Consider the following 17614-nt stretch of genomic DNA (forward strand, 5'->3'; position numbering starts at 1 on the left):
CATGCATGCATGTAGAATTCCATTCTACTATGCTATTTACATTTAATTCTTATACACTTTCAAAAACTATTATTTTAAATATTCATGTTCCATATAACCAAAACCTCATTGAAATATTGCAAAATATTCCTGCAACAACGTTCGGGGCATCATCCAGTTTATATAGTCAGCACATCCTTTTTTCTCGGATACTTCAAAATTTTCTGTCTGGTACAAACTGAATACGTTGACAAATCTTCAGAACCAGCAAGCTGGTTGAACTTGAGTACCACTAGGTATAACTGATGTCTCGTGTCGTCCACATCCCAGCAAATCAGTCTTGGTTATGATCAAACTCACTGTTTTATTAGCACGCAGACATACAAGTCACACACCATTTGATTCAAGAAACCTAACTCAAACTGATCTGACATTTCCATCTTGGCCATGAAGAAACTACCGTACAGAATGGCACACAAATCTGCACGTGTCATTGTCTGGAGCAGCATAATGTGTGGGCAGCTAAACATTCCTAGACTGAAAAAGGAAAATCATATACCTGTTCAGTTCACATGTATGTTTTCACACAAATCACTAGCTCATATGCAAATCACCAACCTGCATGCACCGCTGCCTCTACTTCAGCCATCATCAGCACACAAACTTAAAACAGCACAGAAAACTATGATCACGAACGGCGGCAACATGACCAAACTAACCAACCAAGCAAGAAGGATAACTCGTGCGCACCGATTAATAGTTACAGTGATATGCAGCTAATTAACCAGGAACAGAAGGATAGTTGAACTCATCATGCAGTGATAAAGAGACAGTAGAAAGTTCTCTAGCTGGATAAAGAGACAGCACAAAGTTCTCTAGCTGTCAACAAAGCGTACGTCTCCATCCTACCATTTACAAGTCTCATAACGCTGCGCCATCCCTTGTCGAAGATAGATGGTGAAGGACATAATTATGTCAGGCAATAACTACTTATAAAAGTGCTGCATACTTCTCACTCTTTGAAGAACACGAACGTACTCAAAGTATTTACTGGAGTCCATCCCCATAGTTGCATTTACTGTCGTCCCACCTCTATATGAACTGTAATTTCCGCCAACAACTAAGTCAAAGCCACCAAATTCCTTAAATAGGTCCTCAAGTGCATCGGTCTTTAGCTTCCATATGCCATTTAGTTGTCTCAGAACTCCGCTCTGCTCTGTTTTTGCCCACCATCTTTTCAGAATTTTCCTGTTCACATCAGACTCTTCAACAGACACTACACACTTTAGTGGAATACCGAGACGATGCAGCGCAATTTCTGCACCCCCAACTCCACTATAGATGGATAGTACCCTCAAACCATCTGGATAGATGTCTTTTAGAACTGACAAAAGATAAGCAATGGTGTCCGTTTGAAAAGCGTATTTCATAGCAGCAATCCTGTCCGGTGGGTTTAGACCAAACAGATTTGTATGGTTTGATGGGTAACCTAATATCCGCTCCATTTGATTTGGCTGCAGAGGGCCTAGCCGGTCTTGACCAATCCAGATAAGATTTGCCATCTTGCATTGGTGCAAGATCTGCGCTCGTTTTTCTTCTGAAAGAAGTCCTCGTGAATCTTTTATGGTCTTTCCCAACATCTCACAAAGTTGTTCAATTCCTGCCACCTCTGAAGTAACACTACCAATATGTTTTCTGGTATCCCATGTGGGCCAGTAATGTCTTGTGGAAGGCACTGCATCCTCAATTGTCATTGGTGACTTCGGAACCACAACATGCCTTCTCTCTGTTGGAAGGTTATGAAGGTAACCTTCCCTTCGCATCAAAGCCGAGAAAAGCTGACTATTTATAAACTCGGGCCGCACACCGGACAAGAAACCCGATATTTCAGACCACGCATCTTTGGTGATGTTAACAACATTTCCATAGAGGAAGAAGGGAGGCTTGGCAAGCTCACCAGAGACATTTGCACGAGGGCCCAATGTCATTTCATAATCTTCTTCCTTCAAATAACCATCACCAGCTGACCCAACACCGCCACTTAACCACGGAGTAGGTTGATTGACAGCATGACTACTTGAGGCTCCTCTATCATCTCTGAATATATGCTTGGCCTTTTTAACTCTTTTGTTGTCATCGTCATCATCATAATAGTTCAACCTCTGATGATATGTTGAATATTCAGTTTCTTGCTCCCCTTGCTCCCCTAGAAATTCAGACTCAATTTTCACCTACAATAGAACATAAGAGGCCAGATTAGAAATGAGAGTGGTTATTAATTGGATTTAAATATATATGCCACATACATAAGAGTTATAGGAACATACGAGCACTGAAGTCAATGATTACAGAGTTATATGTTTCGTAAATCATGAAACAAAACCTAGGAAAGCAACTGGAAACATCAGAAAGAACATCACAGGAACGTTTATGTAAACAGCTGATCTAACCTATAACCTTGCCATATATGCTACACGGCCCTACTGTATACAAGATGACTTCTAGCAAAAATCTAAAACAACATGTCTGTCAAATTCACCACACAAAGTCTGTAGCAGTGAGAAATGGATGTCAATCAGTTACCTGTTTCTGCTCAATGGTACTGGCAATACGTCTTGCAAAAATTGAGTCAGCAAGCTCCTGAACCGCTGCTTCCTGACCTGAAAAGAGTAGGAAACATGACACTTAAAGGATTGTTTGTAGGAACTCACCAAAACAGTCTAACAGCAGTAGACCACAATATACTCGTCAGCTTAAAAATGTCAGATTGGTACATTAAAATATGTGGATTACAACTGTGCTTTTGTCCTAACATCACGTTTCATAAGTTCTGCCGAAGTGTGCCTGGGAGCTAAAATTAGCATCTGATAATGTCAGTATTAACGAAAACGGCTTTTGCCCCGGTTTATAGATAAAGCGCCCAACCAAGCCACACACACACACACACACACCAAGGTTTACGAGTCAGATGAGTCGACGAGTCGTCCTGAGGTTGAGACTCGTAGACTAAGCGTGAGTAGTCGACACTAAAGTTGCGACTCATAGACTAGTCGACACTGAAGTGTAGTCGGCCCTGGAGTTAAGACTCATAGACTAGTCCTTGGACTCATAATCCATGACACACACACACACACCAACCCTGGTGATGATTTCAGCTATACAAGAGAAGCACAAATAAGGCCAAACAAGAGACCAGTAAACCGGAACTAAGCAAAGCTAAGCTAAGCACATGAACAAAAGGTGCTTGCTTGATCCTGACGACAACCGTAAATCTTCCTAGAGTGCCTCGACACGCAACGCCCAGCGGGACACCACCCCCAAGGTGCACACCTAGTGACAGGCCAGGTGGTACATGATACGAGCAGTTTGAAGGAGAGGTAAATGGAGCGGTGCCTTCAAGGAGAAGAATGGCGTCTGTGGACGTCGTCGTCAGACATGAACATGGTCATGCAAGGCATTCACCGGCACCCAAGCCTCCAACCCAATGGACCTTGGCAAGTAGATGATACCTCCGACAACCCTTGTGGCATGACGCTGATCCCAACAACCCCCTTGGTGCTGTAATGGCCGTCCAAACTAGGGGTAGACGAAAAGCTCGTAGCTTGCGAGCTTAATGAATGCTCGATAGATCGACTCGTGAAGCTCATAGCTCGCTTCTTAATGAACAGAACCAATCACTGGTTTTAGCTCGTTAAGCTTAACAAGTGACCTAACGAGTTTCATGAGTAGCTCATTAAGCTTGTTAATACAACACAACATGTATTCTTGTGTTAAGTTACTACATTTTGTGGCACCTCAACCCTTCTATTCCACCTAATCAACCTAACCCAACCACTGGAAAAAAATAGCGTGCTATAGCGTGTAGAGAACTGTCTCACTAAATAAATCAGTGTACGATGTCTCGCTAATAGCGTAATTTAAAGGGGCGACGCTATTTTGTATATCACGCTATTTTTTCCCTTGAACCCAGCACATCGAGGACTAGTGTACCTCCACATGTGGTCACTTTCTTCCTTCATAAAAACACATTGTAGCTGAATCAAAAGGGGGTAATGCCTATTAACTGTTAGAGTTATATATATTTAGCTGTGTATACTTTGTATTTTCCCCATTCTATGAGGGGCTTTCTGCATATTGTATTGCACATGTACGTGTATATATACTGGCCTATGGCCACCTGGAAATATAAGTGGCATATTTCCTAACATGGTATTAGAGACCCCAAAAAATTTCCCACGTGCAACCTGTGCTTGAGCCCATCTTGTGTCGCCGCTTCCTCCTCTTCAACGGTTGCGCTGCTCCCGACGCTTTTGCCTCTGGCCGCTGCCTAGCTGTTGTCGTCTTCCACTGGCCGCCACCTCTCCTCCAATCCCCAATCTCTGTTTCCGCCAGTCTCTCCGCCTATGTTGCCTTGTCTACCCATGGTTGTCAATAGTGGCATCATCGTGTTGGTCACTTGTGTGGCTCTCGTCTCTCATCCTTAGTTCCACATGGTTTTCTTGGATTTGTCTCCGACGGTGTGTCTTTAGACTATGAGGGTTGCCGACTTGGTAAACAAGTCCAGTTGCCTTATCCTCATAGCGGGACTCTGTTTCAGGGTCCTTTCGACCATGTTCATTCTGATGTATAGGGTCCAGCTCCCTTTGCCTCAAAAGGGGCGGTCACTACTATATTATATATACAAGGATTTCTCTCGACACACCTGGATATATTTTATGTCTTATCTATCTATATATAAGCGTTTTGCTGCCATGGTTCACACTCAGTTCTCTACGCCTATTTGTGTGTTCCGGCTGATTTTTCTACAGAGTATATCTCCAAGATGTTGTGTGGAGTCCTTGCTGGGCAGGGTACTCTTGCTCGGTTCTCTTGTCGTGGTGCTCATGCTCATAATGGTGTGGCTGAGCACAAGCATCATCGCCTTCTTGAGACGACTCGTGTGTTGATGATCGCCACCTCTCTTTTGCCCCACTTTTGGGCTAAGGTTCCCTCCAGTCCCAGCTATCTTAGCAACATTCAACATGCTTTGCTCAATAGGGCGGCATTCCTTTCGGGGGTCTTTTTGATCGCTCTCCTGATTATTTGACGCTTCTTTGTTTGGTTGTCTTTGCTATGTTCTTCTTGCCCCCAATGAACGCACCAAACTAACCATTCAGTCTTTGCTATTGTTGTTGGGATCTTGTCGGTCGTCGAATGCGTGTTTCCAAGATGTGAATTTTCAATTTTGATGAGTCTTGTCCCTTCTACCCACGTCCATCTTTATCTTTCCTCACTTTTCCCAACACACCTCTATCACTCATGTTGAGCCCTTGTCCACCCATCCCATTGTTCCTGCTTCTTCGACTGATGCAGATCCGATGCTGCCATCTCCTAGGGTTTCCTCACCTCACATGTCACATGATTCTGCACCTTCATCCCCTGTGGCTTCCCCATCTCTATCACTTGAGTCTATACGACGGTGTGTGCTCGTATTCTTCCCTTTTTTCCTCACTATTATACTCATCGTACACGTGTTGTGGATGACTACCAATGAGCCATCTACTTCTGATGTACCCTCTTCCTCGTCTCAGCCTACTTATGCCTTACGCCATCACCCGCATCCGCCTGTTGACCCAATGGTTTTTCTAACATTGTTGTCCTTGAGCCAACTTCTTATCATGATACAGTTGTTCATCCCGAATGGCAGCTTGCGATGGCATAGGAGATTCCCGCTCTTGAGCGCACCAGCACATGGGATCTTGTTTCTCTTCCTTCTTGTGTTCGTCCCATCACTTGTACAAAGCTCGTCTTGTGGCTTGTGGCTTTCAGCAGGATCATGATCGTCATTACGATGAGACTTTTGCTCTTGTGGCCCATATGACCATTGTTGGCACAATTCTTGTCGTGGCCTCAGCTTGATGTTAAGAATGCCTTTCTTAATGGTGAATTCTGTAAGGAGATTTACATGCAGCCACCACTTGGATATTTTGTTCCTAATGGCATGGTCTGCCATCTTCATCCCTCTCTCTATGGCCTTAAGCAAGCCCCTCGTGCCCGGTTTGAGCATTTCGCCTCTATGGTAATTGTTGCTGGTTTTCTGGTAAGTGCTCATGATCATGCGTCGTTTGTCTGCCTCTCTGCTCGTGATCGGACTCCTCTTCTATATGTTGATGTTGATGACATGATCATCACTAGCGACGACCCTGAGTACATTGCCTTTGTGAAGGCATGTGAGCAGTTTCTCATTCTTATCTTTGCACACTTCACTACTTTCTTCGAATCAAGGTTTCTTCTACCTCTGATGACTTCTTTATTTCCAAAGAAAAATATATCCAGGATCTCCTTGCTCATGCTGTTGTTACTGGTGAGCGCACTGTTGAGACCCCATGGAGCTCAATGTTCACCTCCGTGCTTCTGATGGTGACCCTTGTTTGATCTGACGCATTATCGCCGTCTTGTTGGGAGCAGTGTCCATCTAGTTGTCACTCATCCGGATATCTCCTATCATGTCCATACTTTTGAGTCTGTTTGTCTCTGCTCCCACTTCACTAGTCACCTCCCTCTTGTTCTCCAATATCTTCGGGGCACAATCTCTCACCGTATGTTCTTTCTCTGCTCGAGTTCATTACAGCTTCAGGCCTATTCAGATGCTACATGGACTAGTCACCCTGGGCTAGTGTTTTTCTTGGTGGTTCTTTCACTGCCTTGAAGATGAAGAAACAGACTACAGTTTCCCATTCGAGTGTACAGGCTGAGTTGCGAGCTCAAGCTCTTTTGACAGCAGTGGTGACGTGGTTACGGTGGTTACTTCGGGAATTTGGTGTTTCTGTCTAAAAAGCATGGACACGACTAATATAGCCGAATAGCCATCCTAGTAACTACGGGACACAGGGCGCGGACACGACACGTATCCAGCAATATCCCTTCCCTTTTGGGTTTATAAAAGAAATAAAAGAAAAAAGGGGTACATCAGGGATACTGGACAAATATGGCATGGGGGAGATGGGAACGTTAGCCGCTGGTGAGAAAGAGCCAGGCAGAGTGGAAGATGGGAAGGTGGCTGCCGGTGAGGAAGAAGCTCTAGAAAGATGGGGATTGCGGCCTGCGGCGAGGAAGAAGATTCAGGCACAAGGGAAGATGGGGATGCAAGTTGTCGACAAGCAAGAAGGTACAGGCGCATCTCATGTTCTGCACTTCTTTGGCGGCTAGAGGAAGTGGAGAAAGAGCATGGGAATAGGAAGGGCTAGAAAAGCTGACCTAGCCTAGGTTTTCAAAGGTTGGACTTTATATGGGCTTTGAGTGGAGGATTACATGTACATGGGCTTTTGGTGGAGGGTCTTCTTACGTGAATGGACTGCTCACAACCTTGCATCACTGAAAATGGGGCAATATATATGCAAAACTCTTAAATAAAAAATTCTCTCATCCGAAATTATCATTTAATCTTTGTTGCATGCCATTTATTTTTCTAAATACTTACATATCCTGCCATATTACCAAATGGTTGTTTTTGGAAAATGTTGAATCTCGTGTCCCCGTACTCGTATTGATGCTTCTTACGTTTCTATCACTACACCTACTCTGCTCTTGTTTGACAGTACAAGTGTTGTTAGTATTGCGAATGACCCTGTGAAGCATGAGCTCACCAAGCATATTGGTTTTCGTGCTTCTTTTGTGCGCGCTGGTGTGCAGGATCAATTTATTGCTCTTCGGTACAAAAATGCCTTCAGAGTTACAATTGGCGGATTCCTTTACAAAGGCTCATACTAGAGCACAACATGACTTCTATCTAAACTCACTTTGTTGAACCACCATGAGTTTGAGGAGAGGGGGGGGGGTGTTAGAGTGATAGGATCTGAGATCCTACCAGGTCTAGCTCGTAGGTTGTAGGGGTGGAAGGGGGCTTGGCGTGGAGGAAGGCGAGGTCGCCGGCGCTGGGGCACCGTCGCGCGAGAGAGAGAGGGCGCAGGACGCGGCGGCTAGGGTTAGGTCTCCCGGCTCCCTTCAGGAAGCCAAGCAAATATGATTGCTTCTGCTTAACTTCAAACGAGTCCTTACATGAGTTTATATAATCTCCAAATATGATAATTGGGCTAAACCCCTAATAACGATAAGATAACTGGGCCATGCCCCTAACTGCCTGGGCTGTAGTATATGCCGGTCATAACATCTCTCCCCGCCTGCACAAACAGCTCGTCCTCGAGCTGGAAGGCGGAGAAGCGCTTGCGGAACTCCTCGAGGTGATCAACAGGCGCTAAACACCTCCGCGTCAGCTGGGGCGGGCAGGTCGCCGAGCCCGGCGGCGGCGGTGTCCTCCTCAATGTAGTCCGCAGCCTCCAGGTAGAAGAGTCGTGGGCAGACGTGGCCGGGCACGTAGGGCTCGTCGCAGTTGAAGCACAACCCTTGGCGGCGACGCTCGAGTTGCTCGGCCGGGTGAGCCGGCGGAACGGGCGCGCCGCGGTCACGGCGAGGGGCGACGCGGAAGCCTGAGCAGGCCGACCCTGCGCGGGAACTTCCGGCCAGGGTGGCGGCCCAGTGGCCCGGGGCGGTGACGCCTGCTGGATGGCCACCGCGCGGCGCTCGAAAGCGTGGGCGTAGTACATGGCCGTCTGGAGGTCCTGTGGCCCGCGCATCTCCACGTCCACGCGGATGTGGTCCGGTAGGCCGCCGACGAAGAGCCCCGCTGACGAGCCGAAACGCCGGGGGCGTGGCACGCCAGTGCCTGGAAGCGGTCGGCGAAGTCTTGCACTGTGGTAAGGAACGAAAGGCGCCCAAGCTCCGCCAGACGGCTCCCGCGTATAGGCGGACCAAAGCGCAAGAGGCACAGATCGCGGAAACGCTCCCATGGTGGCATGCCGCCCTCGCCCTGCTCGAGGGCGTAATACCACGTCTGGGCGGCGCCTCGCAGATGATAGGAGGCGATCCAGGTGCGGTCGGACGCGAGCGTGCGCTGCCCCCTGAAAAATTGATCGCATTGGTTGAGCCAATTCAGTGGGTCGACGGTGCCGTCGTAGGTCGCGAACTCCAGCTTGAAGAATCTCGGCGATGGCTGGGCGTGGACGACAGGCGGGTATGTGTCATCCGCGTGGAACAGCGAGGGCGACGGCGCCGAGTGTGCAGGCTGTAGAGTACCGCCATGGAAAAGGGGACCGTCCACACCATCATAGGGACCCGCGGCACCCGAGGACCCGCCGAACTGCATGGTCGGGGGCGGCGCCGGCGGTGACAGCACGTGCGGCTGTCCTGAGGCCATCATGTAGACCGGCTCGATGGACCCGGCGAGCCAGGCCGGTAGCGGAGATGGCGACGAGGGAAAATGGACCTGGTGGATGGGCACCCCGGGCACCGTCGACGAAAGGCCCGGCACCGAGATCGCCGGTGGTGGCGGCGGCGGCGGCTGCTGCTGTGGCAGCGGCATTATGGATGCGACGGAGGTCGCCGGTGGTGGCGGATGCCACGGAAGCGGCTGCGGCCCCGCGATGGTGGTGACGGGGGCGGGCGGCTGCAGCCAATAGTGCCCCGCGAGGAAGGTGCGGATGCCCTGGACCGCCTGAGTCAGGTCCCGGAGCGCCGTCGTCATCTCCTCCGGGGTGAGCACGGCGAGGGCGGGCGCGGGTGGCGTCCAGGGGGCGGAGGAGACCGGCCCGGTTAGGGACGGCGTGCTGGCCGCGGTGGTCATCGGCGACGAAGAGGCGATCGGTAGCGGAAGGGAGGAGGTGGGCGGTGGCGCGGACATGATCGAGCCTGAGACACCTGATACCAGATTGATAGGATCTAAGATCCTACCAAGTCTAGCTCGTAGGTTGTAGGGGTCGAAGGGGGCTTGGCGTGGAGGAAGGCGAGGTCGCCGACGCTGGGGCGCCGTCGCAAGAGAGAGAGAGAGGGCGCAGGACGCGGCGGCTAGGGTTAGGTCTCCAGGCTCCCTTCAGGAAGCCGAGCAAATATGATTGCTTCTGCTTAACTTCAAACGAGTCATCACATGAGTTTATATAATCTCCAAATACGATAACTGGGCTAAGCCCCTAATAACGATAAGATAACTGGGCCAGGCCCCTAACTACCTGGGCTGTAGTATATGCCGGTCATAACATAGAGTTATATACATTTAGCCGTGTATCCTTTGTGTTTTTCTACATTCTATAAGGGGCTTTCTGCATCTATACTGCACATGTATGTGTGTATATACTGAGTACTCATGACCTAGTGTGAGAGTTCAAGAGCTTAATGAGCATCAGATGAACAGAGCCGGTCAAAGTTTTTTGCTTGTTAATGAGCTTAACACCGAGTAGCTCGTTAATCCACCCCTAGTCCAAACCAAGAAGCACGCCGTCTAAAAGAAGCCCGGAACATTGTGCGTCAGGAAGGTCCTAGAGTGAACATTGACATCACCACACATGCAAGAGCACCACACAAGGGCACAATGAAGGAGGGCGACCGCAGCAAAAGGTGAGGATACTGGAAGACCTAGAGAGGAGGGGCATGGAAGCAACACCTCATAGGAGAACGATGTTAGGCCTTGCACAGCTTCTGCTGATATCCCATCCTCCATAGGCACCGACAAGCAACATCGCCAACATCAAGGGAGAGCATGAAGCTTGTCACCCACTGTCAAGCCCAACAACCAGAACCTCGTAGACAAGGAGCTTGCCTCAGAAGCACAGATCACCTCTTCGGCAACCCAACAAACGAGCCCCGACAAGAGCCATCTCCGAGGAGAGCATGCGTGGGCCATCTCCCTGGCACAGGCCACCCTATCGTGCAACGACCCCTGTCCAATCCACTCAAGCCCTCGTTACAACCCCTCCATCGGAGAAAACACATAGCTAGTCACCTATCGAACTATGGACGGGGAGCACACCATGGAGGCTCCAGATCTGGCACCTCTAGATTTGGAGACTCGACTAGATGTCAAGCGACCATGCCATCAAGGCAGCACAATAGACACCCGAGCCATCGGGCTAGCCGGATCCGACCACTAGTCCACCGGAGGAACGTCACGGTGGATGGGAAAGACACCATGAGCAGAGCAGGGCAATCGAAGGTCCTCCTAGTCGCGACCATCCTGCTCCAGGCCGATGGGCACCCATAACGAGGCGATGGGAGGAGCAACACCTGATGGCAGTGCAACAGAGGCTAGGGTTAGGGTTTGGGTCGCATGGGATCCCGGATCCGAGAGTAACAGCGGAGGAGACGATAGCCCGCCCTCGCCAGCAATCGCACGGGGCTTTGCCCGATAGCTCCAGCGAGCACGACCGAGGGAGGCAGGTGGAGGAGAGGAGAGAAGCTGGCGTGGGATGAGAAAACGTAAATGTTGATGCTTCACAAAAAACCATGCACCATATAGTGCTTGCTAGAAGGGTGCTCCTATGCAGCGCCTTCAACGCCACGAATGGCAACTGACGCTCACAACAATCCCTCATGGGCCGGCCCACGAATGCGAGGCGACGCAAATTGAATTCTTTTTTATAGCGCAAAAAAAGAATATAAAAGATAGCCACTACCAGGAATCAAACTCTCACCCCTACACTAGTATACATGTTCGCCTAACCACTGGACCCTAGCACTATTGACTGAATTCATAGCGAATTATTTAAGAATGATGGCAGCCGCGCTATCTGTTGCACAAAAAATGTACGATTTAATTTATAGCTTAGATTTTCGAATTTTTTAATATATTTTGAAAAAAAAAATTCTTAAAAAAAGTGAACAACATTTTAAAGTAGTCAGATTTCAAAAAAAGTTCATCTATCCAAAAAAAGTTCACGAAATCAAAAGAAGTTGTATTCAACAAAAGTTCACGAATTAAAAAAACATGAAGTTGAAAAAAATTCATGAAATTTCGAACTAAGTTCACAAATTTGAAAAAAAGTTCATCAAATTTGAAAAGGTTCATAGAATTTGAAAAAATGTTAACTGAATTTGAAAAAGTTCATCAAATTTTAAAAGGTTTTATCAATTTTTTAAAAAGTTCATCAATGTTTTAAAAAAATCATTGAATTTCAAAAAAGTTCATCAGATTTGATAAAAGGTTCATCGATTTTGAAATAAAAATCATGGATTTTGATAAAAGTTCATGAATTTTCGAAAAAAGTGCATAATTTTGAAAAAAAAATCATCAAATCAAGAAAAGTTCATGTATTTGCAAACAATTCATCGAACCAGGAAGAAGAAAAAACAAAAAACGTAAAGGGAAAAAGGGAAGACGAAAAAAAGGAAAAAGGACAACGAAAGAATAAAAGAAAAAAAAGTTAAATCTTAACAGTTCTCGCTGGCGGGGTGGTTAGACCAGCCTAACTAGGGGAGGGAGGTCGCTTGTTCGAATCATGATAAGAGCATTTTCTTTTTTGCGGATTTAAAACACAGAAGGTAAAAACTCTAGATGGGCCGGCCTAGCGCTGCAGGCGCCCGTTAGCAAAATGCCCTATAACGGGCGCCTGCAGTGCCAAATAGGGTTCACCTTGCTAGAAGGATGAATAGTGTGTAGTTTGCATAAATGTTATAAGCAGGTATCGTAAGCAATCCATTGGCACATATATCATAAATAATCTTTTAAAGGATTCGAGTATATCTAGTAAAAGTAGTACTAGAAGCTAACAATATATTGAATAATTTTAAAACTTATTAATTTTGACCTACCGAAGCTATCAATAGCCAATGACACTTCTTCCTCAGTAAAACCCATCTGAAGCAAATGAAGCGTTTTATCCATTACCCCAAACAATGATTCAGCTTTTACCTGGAAAAGTGTGTTTTAAAGTTAAAAGTTGTAGCCTTCAGCCTAAAAGGTCCTCACATTTGTATGCAATTTAGAATCCCATATACTAAGTGTTAAAGAAATAAAAGCTAGAAACATAGGTAATAACTGCGATAGATGTTAGCAATCATGTCTAAATTTCATACTACAGCCGTTGACTATTATTGTTGTTAACAAAGGAAATGTATATAATACAGACTAGTAGATAGTGATTATTGAACAAGTTCTTTGGGGTATACACATGGAAACCTAGAACACATGGAAATAAGCAACGGTAAACAAGCACGTCAGAAAAGAATTGCAATAGAAATAACAAAATTACGGATGGTACTCATTATTTGATAGAGATAATATGGAAGTCTCTTCAAAAACACATTTATGGAGTTCCTGCTGGAAGCCTTTTCCCGTGTTAGATGATATGTTATTTTTAGTCTCAAACCAATAATCACAGTAGAAAGCAAATGACTATTGAATTTTGCAGAAAGAACATATTATAAAAATAATTGATTGCTCATGTAGTCCATATTGTAAAGGGCCCATGGAATAGCTAGCTCTAAGTATACTTCATGTCTACAAATATCGAGATTTAGAAGTAGAAGTAGCAAAGAGAAACAAAAGGAAAAGGAAAAAAAAACCTCATTTGTAGCATGGCCATTTTCCATATCTCCCGGTAATACTCCTCCCTGAGCAGTGACAATGAAATCTACAAGCTGATCAAGTAGTGCATCCTCACCTAAAATTAAGCATATGTTGGAGTACTATTGTTATAATGAATATAATGAGAGAAAAATCAATATCAAACACTACTAAATTGACTTTGATACATATTTACAATAAACGATGTTGTGATAAGACTGTGTGTGCTCTTGGTACTCCTATACAACAACAAAGCCTTTAGTCCAAACAAGTTGGGGTAGGCTAGAGCTGAAACACATAAGATCTCGAAACAAACTCGTGGTTCTGACATGCTAGAGCTGAAACCCATAAGATCACGAAACCAGCTCATGGTTCTGGCACGTGGATAGCTAACTTCCACGCACCCCTGTCCATGGCTAGTTCTTTGGTGTTATTCTAGTGATTCAGATCTATATTTACGGACTTCTCCCATGTCAAGTTTGGTCTACCTTGACCTCTCTTGACATTATCTATACACTTTAACCATCCACTACGCACTCGCGCTTCTAGAAGCCCATGGGCCATTTCTTTTGGGGCTTATGCCTGGTTTTGAAATAAGCTGCCCCCTCTCCAACTTATTTTAGAAGCCCAACCAATTTTTTTAGAAGCCTACTAATTAAGGGTGCAGCTTATTCCACAGCCAACCATAAGCCCCCAAAGAACTGGCCCTATATTGTATATGCCCAAACCATCTCAGACGATATTGGACAAGCTTCTCTTCAATCGGTGCTACCCCAACTCTATCACGTATATCATCATTCCGGACTTGATCACTTCTTGTGTGGCCACACATCCATCTCAGCATGCGCATTTCTGCTACACCTAACTGTTGAACATGTCGCCTTTTAGTCGGCCAACACTCAGCGGCATACAACATTGCGGGTCGAATCACCATCCTATAGAACCCGTCTTTAGCTTTTGTGGCACTCTTGTCACAGAGAACACCAAAAGCTTGGCGCCACTACACAATCGTAAATATATAAAAAATTGCTACGTTTACAAGTCAGTGCAGAATCACAAACCTAATTGGTTGAATGCTAAATCGACTTCCGTCTGTGAGAAGTTCATTGTGCGGAGTAAATATGACCTCCTTTCTGAGAAAGAATCTGGCTCCGGCTGAAGTTAGGAACATTCAGAATATTAGTCCAAAGAATTCAAAACGAAGAATATGATGATAACAACTATGGCTAGGAAATCACCTTGATGTCTTGTTTAGAACTGTTTTCTTCATTGTCAGAATCAAAGAGACTGCCTAACGAACTTGACGATTCAGACCCGGAATTCTGAGAGGGCATATAGCATCAAGGTAATTTGAGAAATATGAAGAGCATGAATTTAGATCTCTTTCACAATGTGCAACATATAATACCATTAATGAAAATTGCAAGATGAGAATGCCAGATTCGACACCAGCCAATATCCCTCTAAATAAGACATCATTCTAACTCCTTGTATATGTTCTCACACTAGTGACTAGCAACAATACAAAAAATGAAGGAATAACCACATAGAAGAAACAAAAGCTTAAACACTGATGACCAGAATTAGCCCTCTAAATAAGACATTGTTCTATCTTCTAGATATCCTCAAATAAAGTTACACTAGCAACCAGCAACAATACAGAAAAAAAGAATAACTGCACAAAATAAAAGAAAACAAAAGCAAACATATCAACAACGATAATTTCAAGGTTCATGAGATGCACAAAATACGAAGTACAAGATCTTTACAGGATGGTAGCAATCAAGCACTGATACTGGTGTGCAAGAAAAAAATCTTAAGGAAATAAGAATTATTCAGTATATTCTTTTTGCGGGGGAATATTGAAATCATTAACATTCTATACATTTTTCCCAATCTATACAATTTTTTCAGCTATTTCTCTTTAATCCAGAATCAGTATATCACGATCATGAAAAGGAATAGGGACACAAGGGCCATGGTAGACTTTTAACAGCAAACTACTCAATCGAGGACTCAAGAAGGGATAATTTTACTATAAAAGCAGAACATAAACACTACGACTGTCCCAACATATCAACTCGAGAATGCATGGGAAAATCAGAATCACTTACATGATGAGACAAAAGTGACTCCAATATAGTGTTAGAATCATGATCACCTGTATTGGAGATATGTGTGGTTAGTCTATAAATCGAAAGGTATTTGCTCTAAGTTAACTGTGTGTTCATTGCTGTAAAGGTTTCATATCGCTATACACATAAAAAATATTTTATAAATTATAGCATACCATGTTTCTGAAGCATTTTGTCGACCAGTATTGGTGAAAATCCCATACCAATAAAGTGTGACCTTAAATAGCTGGATGAAGAGCCTGGCTGACCATCCTAGAGTAAGAGTGAAGAAGATCATGTCATTTTTACAACTTCACTAACAACAATCCAATAAAAGGGAACGATGTCACAAAATTGTGGTAGTCCTACCAATTTGCGATTCTCTGATTCTATTTGCAATATAGAAAAGGTGTCCAGATAGCATTCTAGTTACTCTCAAATACTAAACACCGTAAATCAACTGTATCACTGTTAGTGCTCCAATCTTAAAATGCAGACTACATCCAACACAAGAATCAAATTTATGATAACTCCTTGTGTTTTGGCGCTACGATACATGTGTTCAAGTGAAAGCAAAACAGGACAGGTGAAAGGTTTCCACGGAGAAAAACAGAAACTTGACATTGGTGGTTCAGTTAGAAGCACCACTTTAAGATCCAAGACAAATGTACATCACTAGAAAAAGTACACAATATATTGATTACAGAATTAGGGCAAGATGACCCGACATCCTATTCATTAAATCAATCACCTAGAAATCAAGCACATGTAGGCAGCAATTGACACTCATTACACAATGCCTCTAAACAAGCAAGCACATGTAGTACATTACGAAACGCTGTTATATTTCTTTACAGAGGGAGTACGCACTAAACAAATACTACCTCCGTCCCAAATTACTTGTCTTAAATTTGTCTAGGTACATTCGTATCTAGACACGTTAGATACATCTGCATCTAAACAAATCTAAGACAAGTAATTTGGGACGGAGGGAGTACATACTTCTCCCGTTTTTCCCCAATCCATTAACAGTAGTTTACCACAACATTCAGATAGCACATACATCAATCGCCTCCTCCGCCTTGACGGCAGCGGGTGCCGGAGCCGGATTGGGCTGCGGCGGGTCGGCGGCGCCATCCCCATCACAATCTTCGATCTTGACCTGCGTTTAGTGTGGCAAGAAAAGGCGCGAGTCAGCACAAGGGCGGGCGGAAAGAGGAACACGGGTGAACAGAGGAACCAGCCGCTACCATCTCGATCGAATCCGCCTCAGACGAGACCCCCTGCGGAAGAAATGGTGATGACGACAGTGGAGTGGTGAGCACTGGAGTGAGGTGAGTGAGGTGGTGGTCGGCCGGAGCCGAGCAGGACACGGGCACGCGGTCAAAGCCCTAGCCGCCGCATCGCGGAGTGGAGGACTGGAGGTGGTCCTGCCTCCTGCGGCGACGACTCCGCCAGAGAGCTTTTTTTTTATGTCGGGGTTGGAGGGGGGTGTTTGGTTCAGGGATTTTTAGTCCCAGAGACTAGAAAAAATCCCTAAAAAATCCCTAAGAACCAAACGGGAGGAAATTTTTCTACAGGGACTAGAAAAAGACTCTACTAGAGAGTCTTTTTTATTAGTCCATGGGACTAGAAAAAGTCCTAAAACTTCTGAACCAAACACCCCCTAGGTTTGCCTCACTCCGACAAACCTCTCGGCAAACCCAGCCGTGAGTGTCATATAAGCTATCTTTGGCTGAAACTCAGTCAAGCCGGCCAATTAACGCGTGCATTAACTTAATCAAATCGGCATTTTTCCAAAACAACGCCATCATATATTAAATTATTCATATAAAATCTTAAGAAAATTTCAACTAAATCTAATTTTTTTACCTTTCATTACGCATATCCAAATCAAATTAAATCTTATCAAAATATCAACTATATAACTAAAATAACGGGCTCATTTGCGTGTTTTTATTTTTATTTTTTCTTCTATGTTTCATTTTTTGTTTTTGTTTTTTTCTTTTTTTCTATGACCAATCTATTATTTTGTGCTCGGCATACTATAATATTTGACATTCTGTCAAAACAAAATCCAACCAAATCAACACTTTCCCAAAAGAATGTCATGCACTAACTCAAAACAAAACTAACCAAATCAGCACTTTCC

The 17614-nt window shown here is 45.0% G+C and overlaps 1 protein-coding gene across 1 annotated transcript; it reads right to left on the reverse strand.

Annotated features, from left to right (window-relative positions):
* Positions 1-732: 732 nt before the first annotated feature.
* On the reverse strand, positions 733-16939 carry LOC109738810 (probable inactive DNA (cytosine-5)-methyltransferase DRM3). Its single transcript, XM_020297915.4, has 10 exons — positions 16713-16939; positions 16526-16624; positions 15639-15735; positions 15463-15509; positions 14587-14670; positions 14410-14503; positions 13348-13445; positions 12595-12694; positions 2563-2639; positions 733-2210 (listed from the first exon to the last, which is right to left on the reverse strand). Exons 1-10 carry the CDS (start codon positions 16713-16715, stop codon positions 966-968), a joined length of 1944 nt encoding a protein of 647 aa, XP_020153504.1. The 5' UTR covers positions 16716-16939; the 3' UTR covers positions 733-965.
* Positions 16940-17614: the final 675 nt, after the last annotated feature.

The sequence above is a fragment of the Aegilops tauschii genome, chromosome 5 (assembly GCF_002575655.3).
Source record: "Aegilops tauschii subsp. strangulata cultivar AL8/78 chromosome 5, Aet v6.0, whole genome shotgun sequence".
Taxonomy (NCBI): Eukaryota; Viridiplantae; Streptophyta; class Magnoliopsida; order Poales; family Poaceae; genus Aegilops; species Aegilops tauschii.

Bases quoted from the DNA above. Each gene is read 5' to 3' on its own strand.
- LOC109738810 (XM_020297915.4), bottom strand. The intron at 14,671-15,462 runs GTAAGTGATTCT...ATGCCCTCTCAG, and splicing joins AGTCACTTTTGTCTCATCAT to AATTCCGGGTCTGAATCGTC. The intron at 2,211-2,562 runs GTAACTGATTGA...GTTCTATTGTAG, and splicing joins GTACCATTGAGCAGAAACAG to GTGAAAATTGAGTCTGAATT.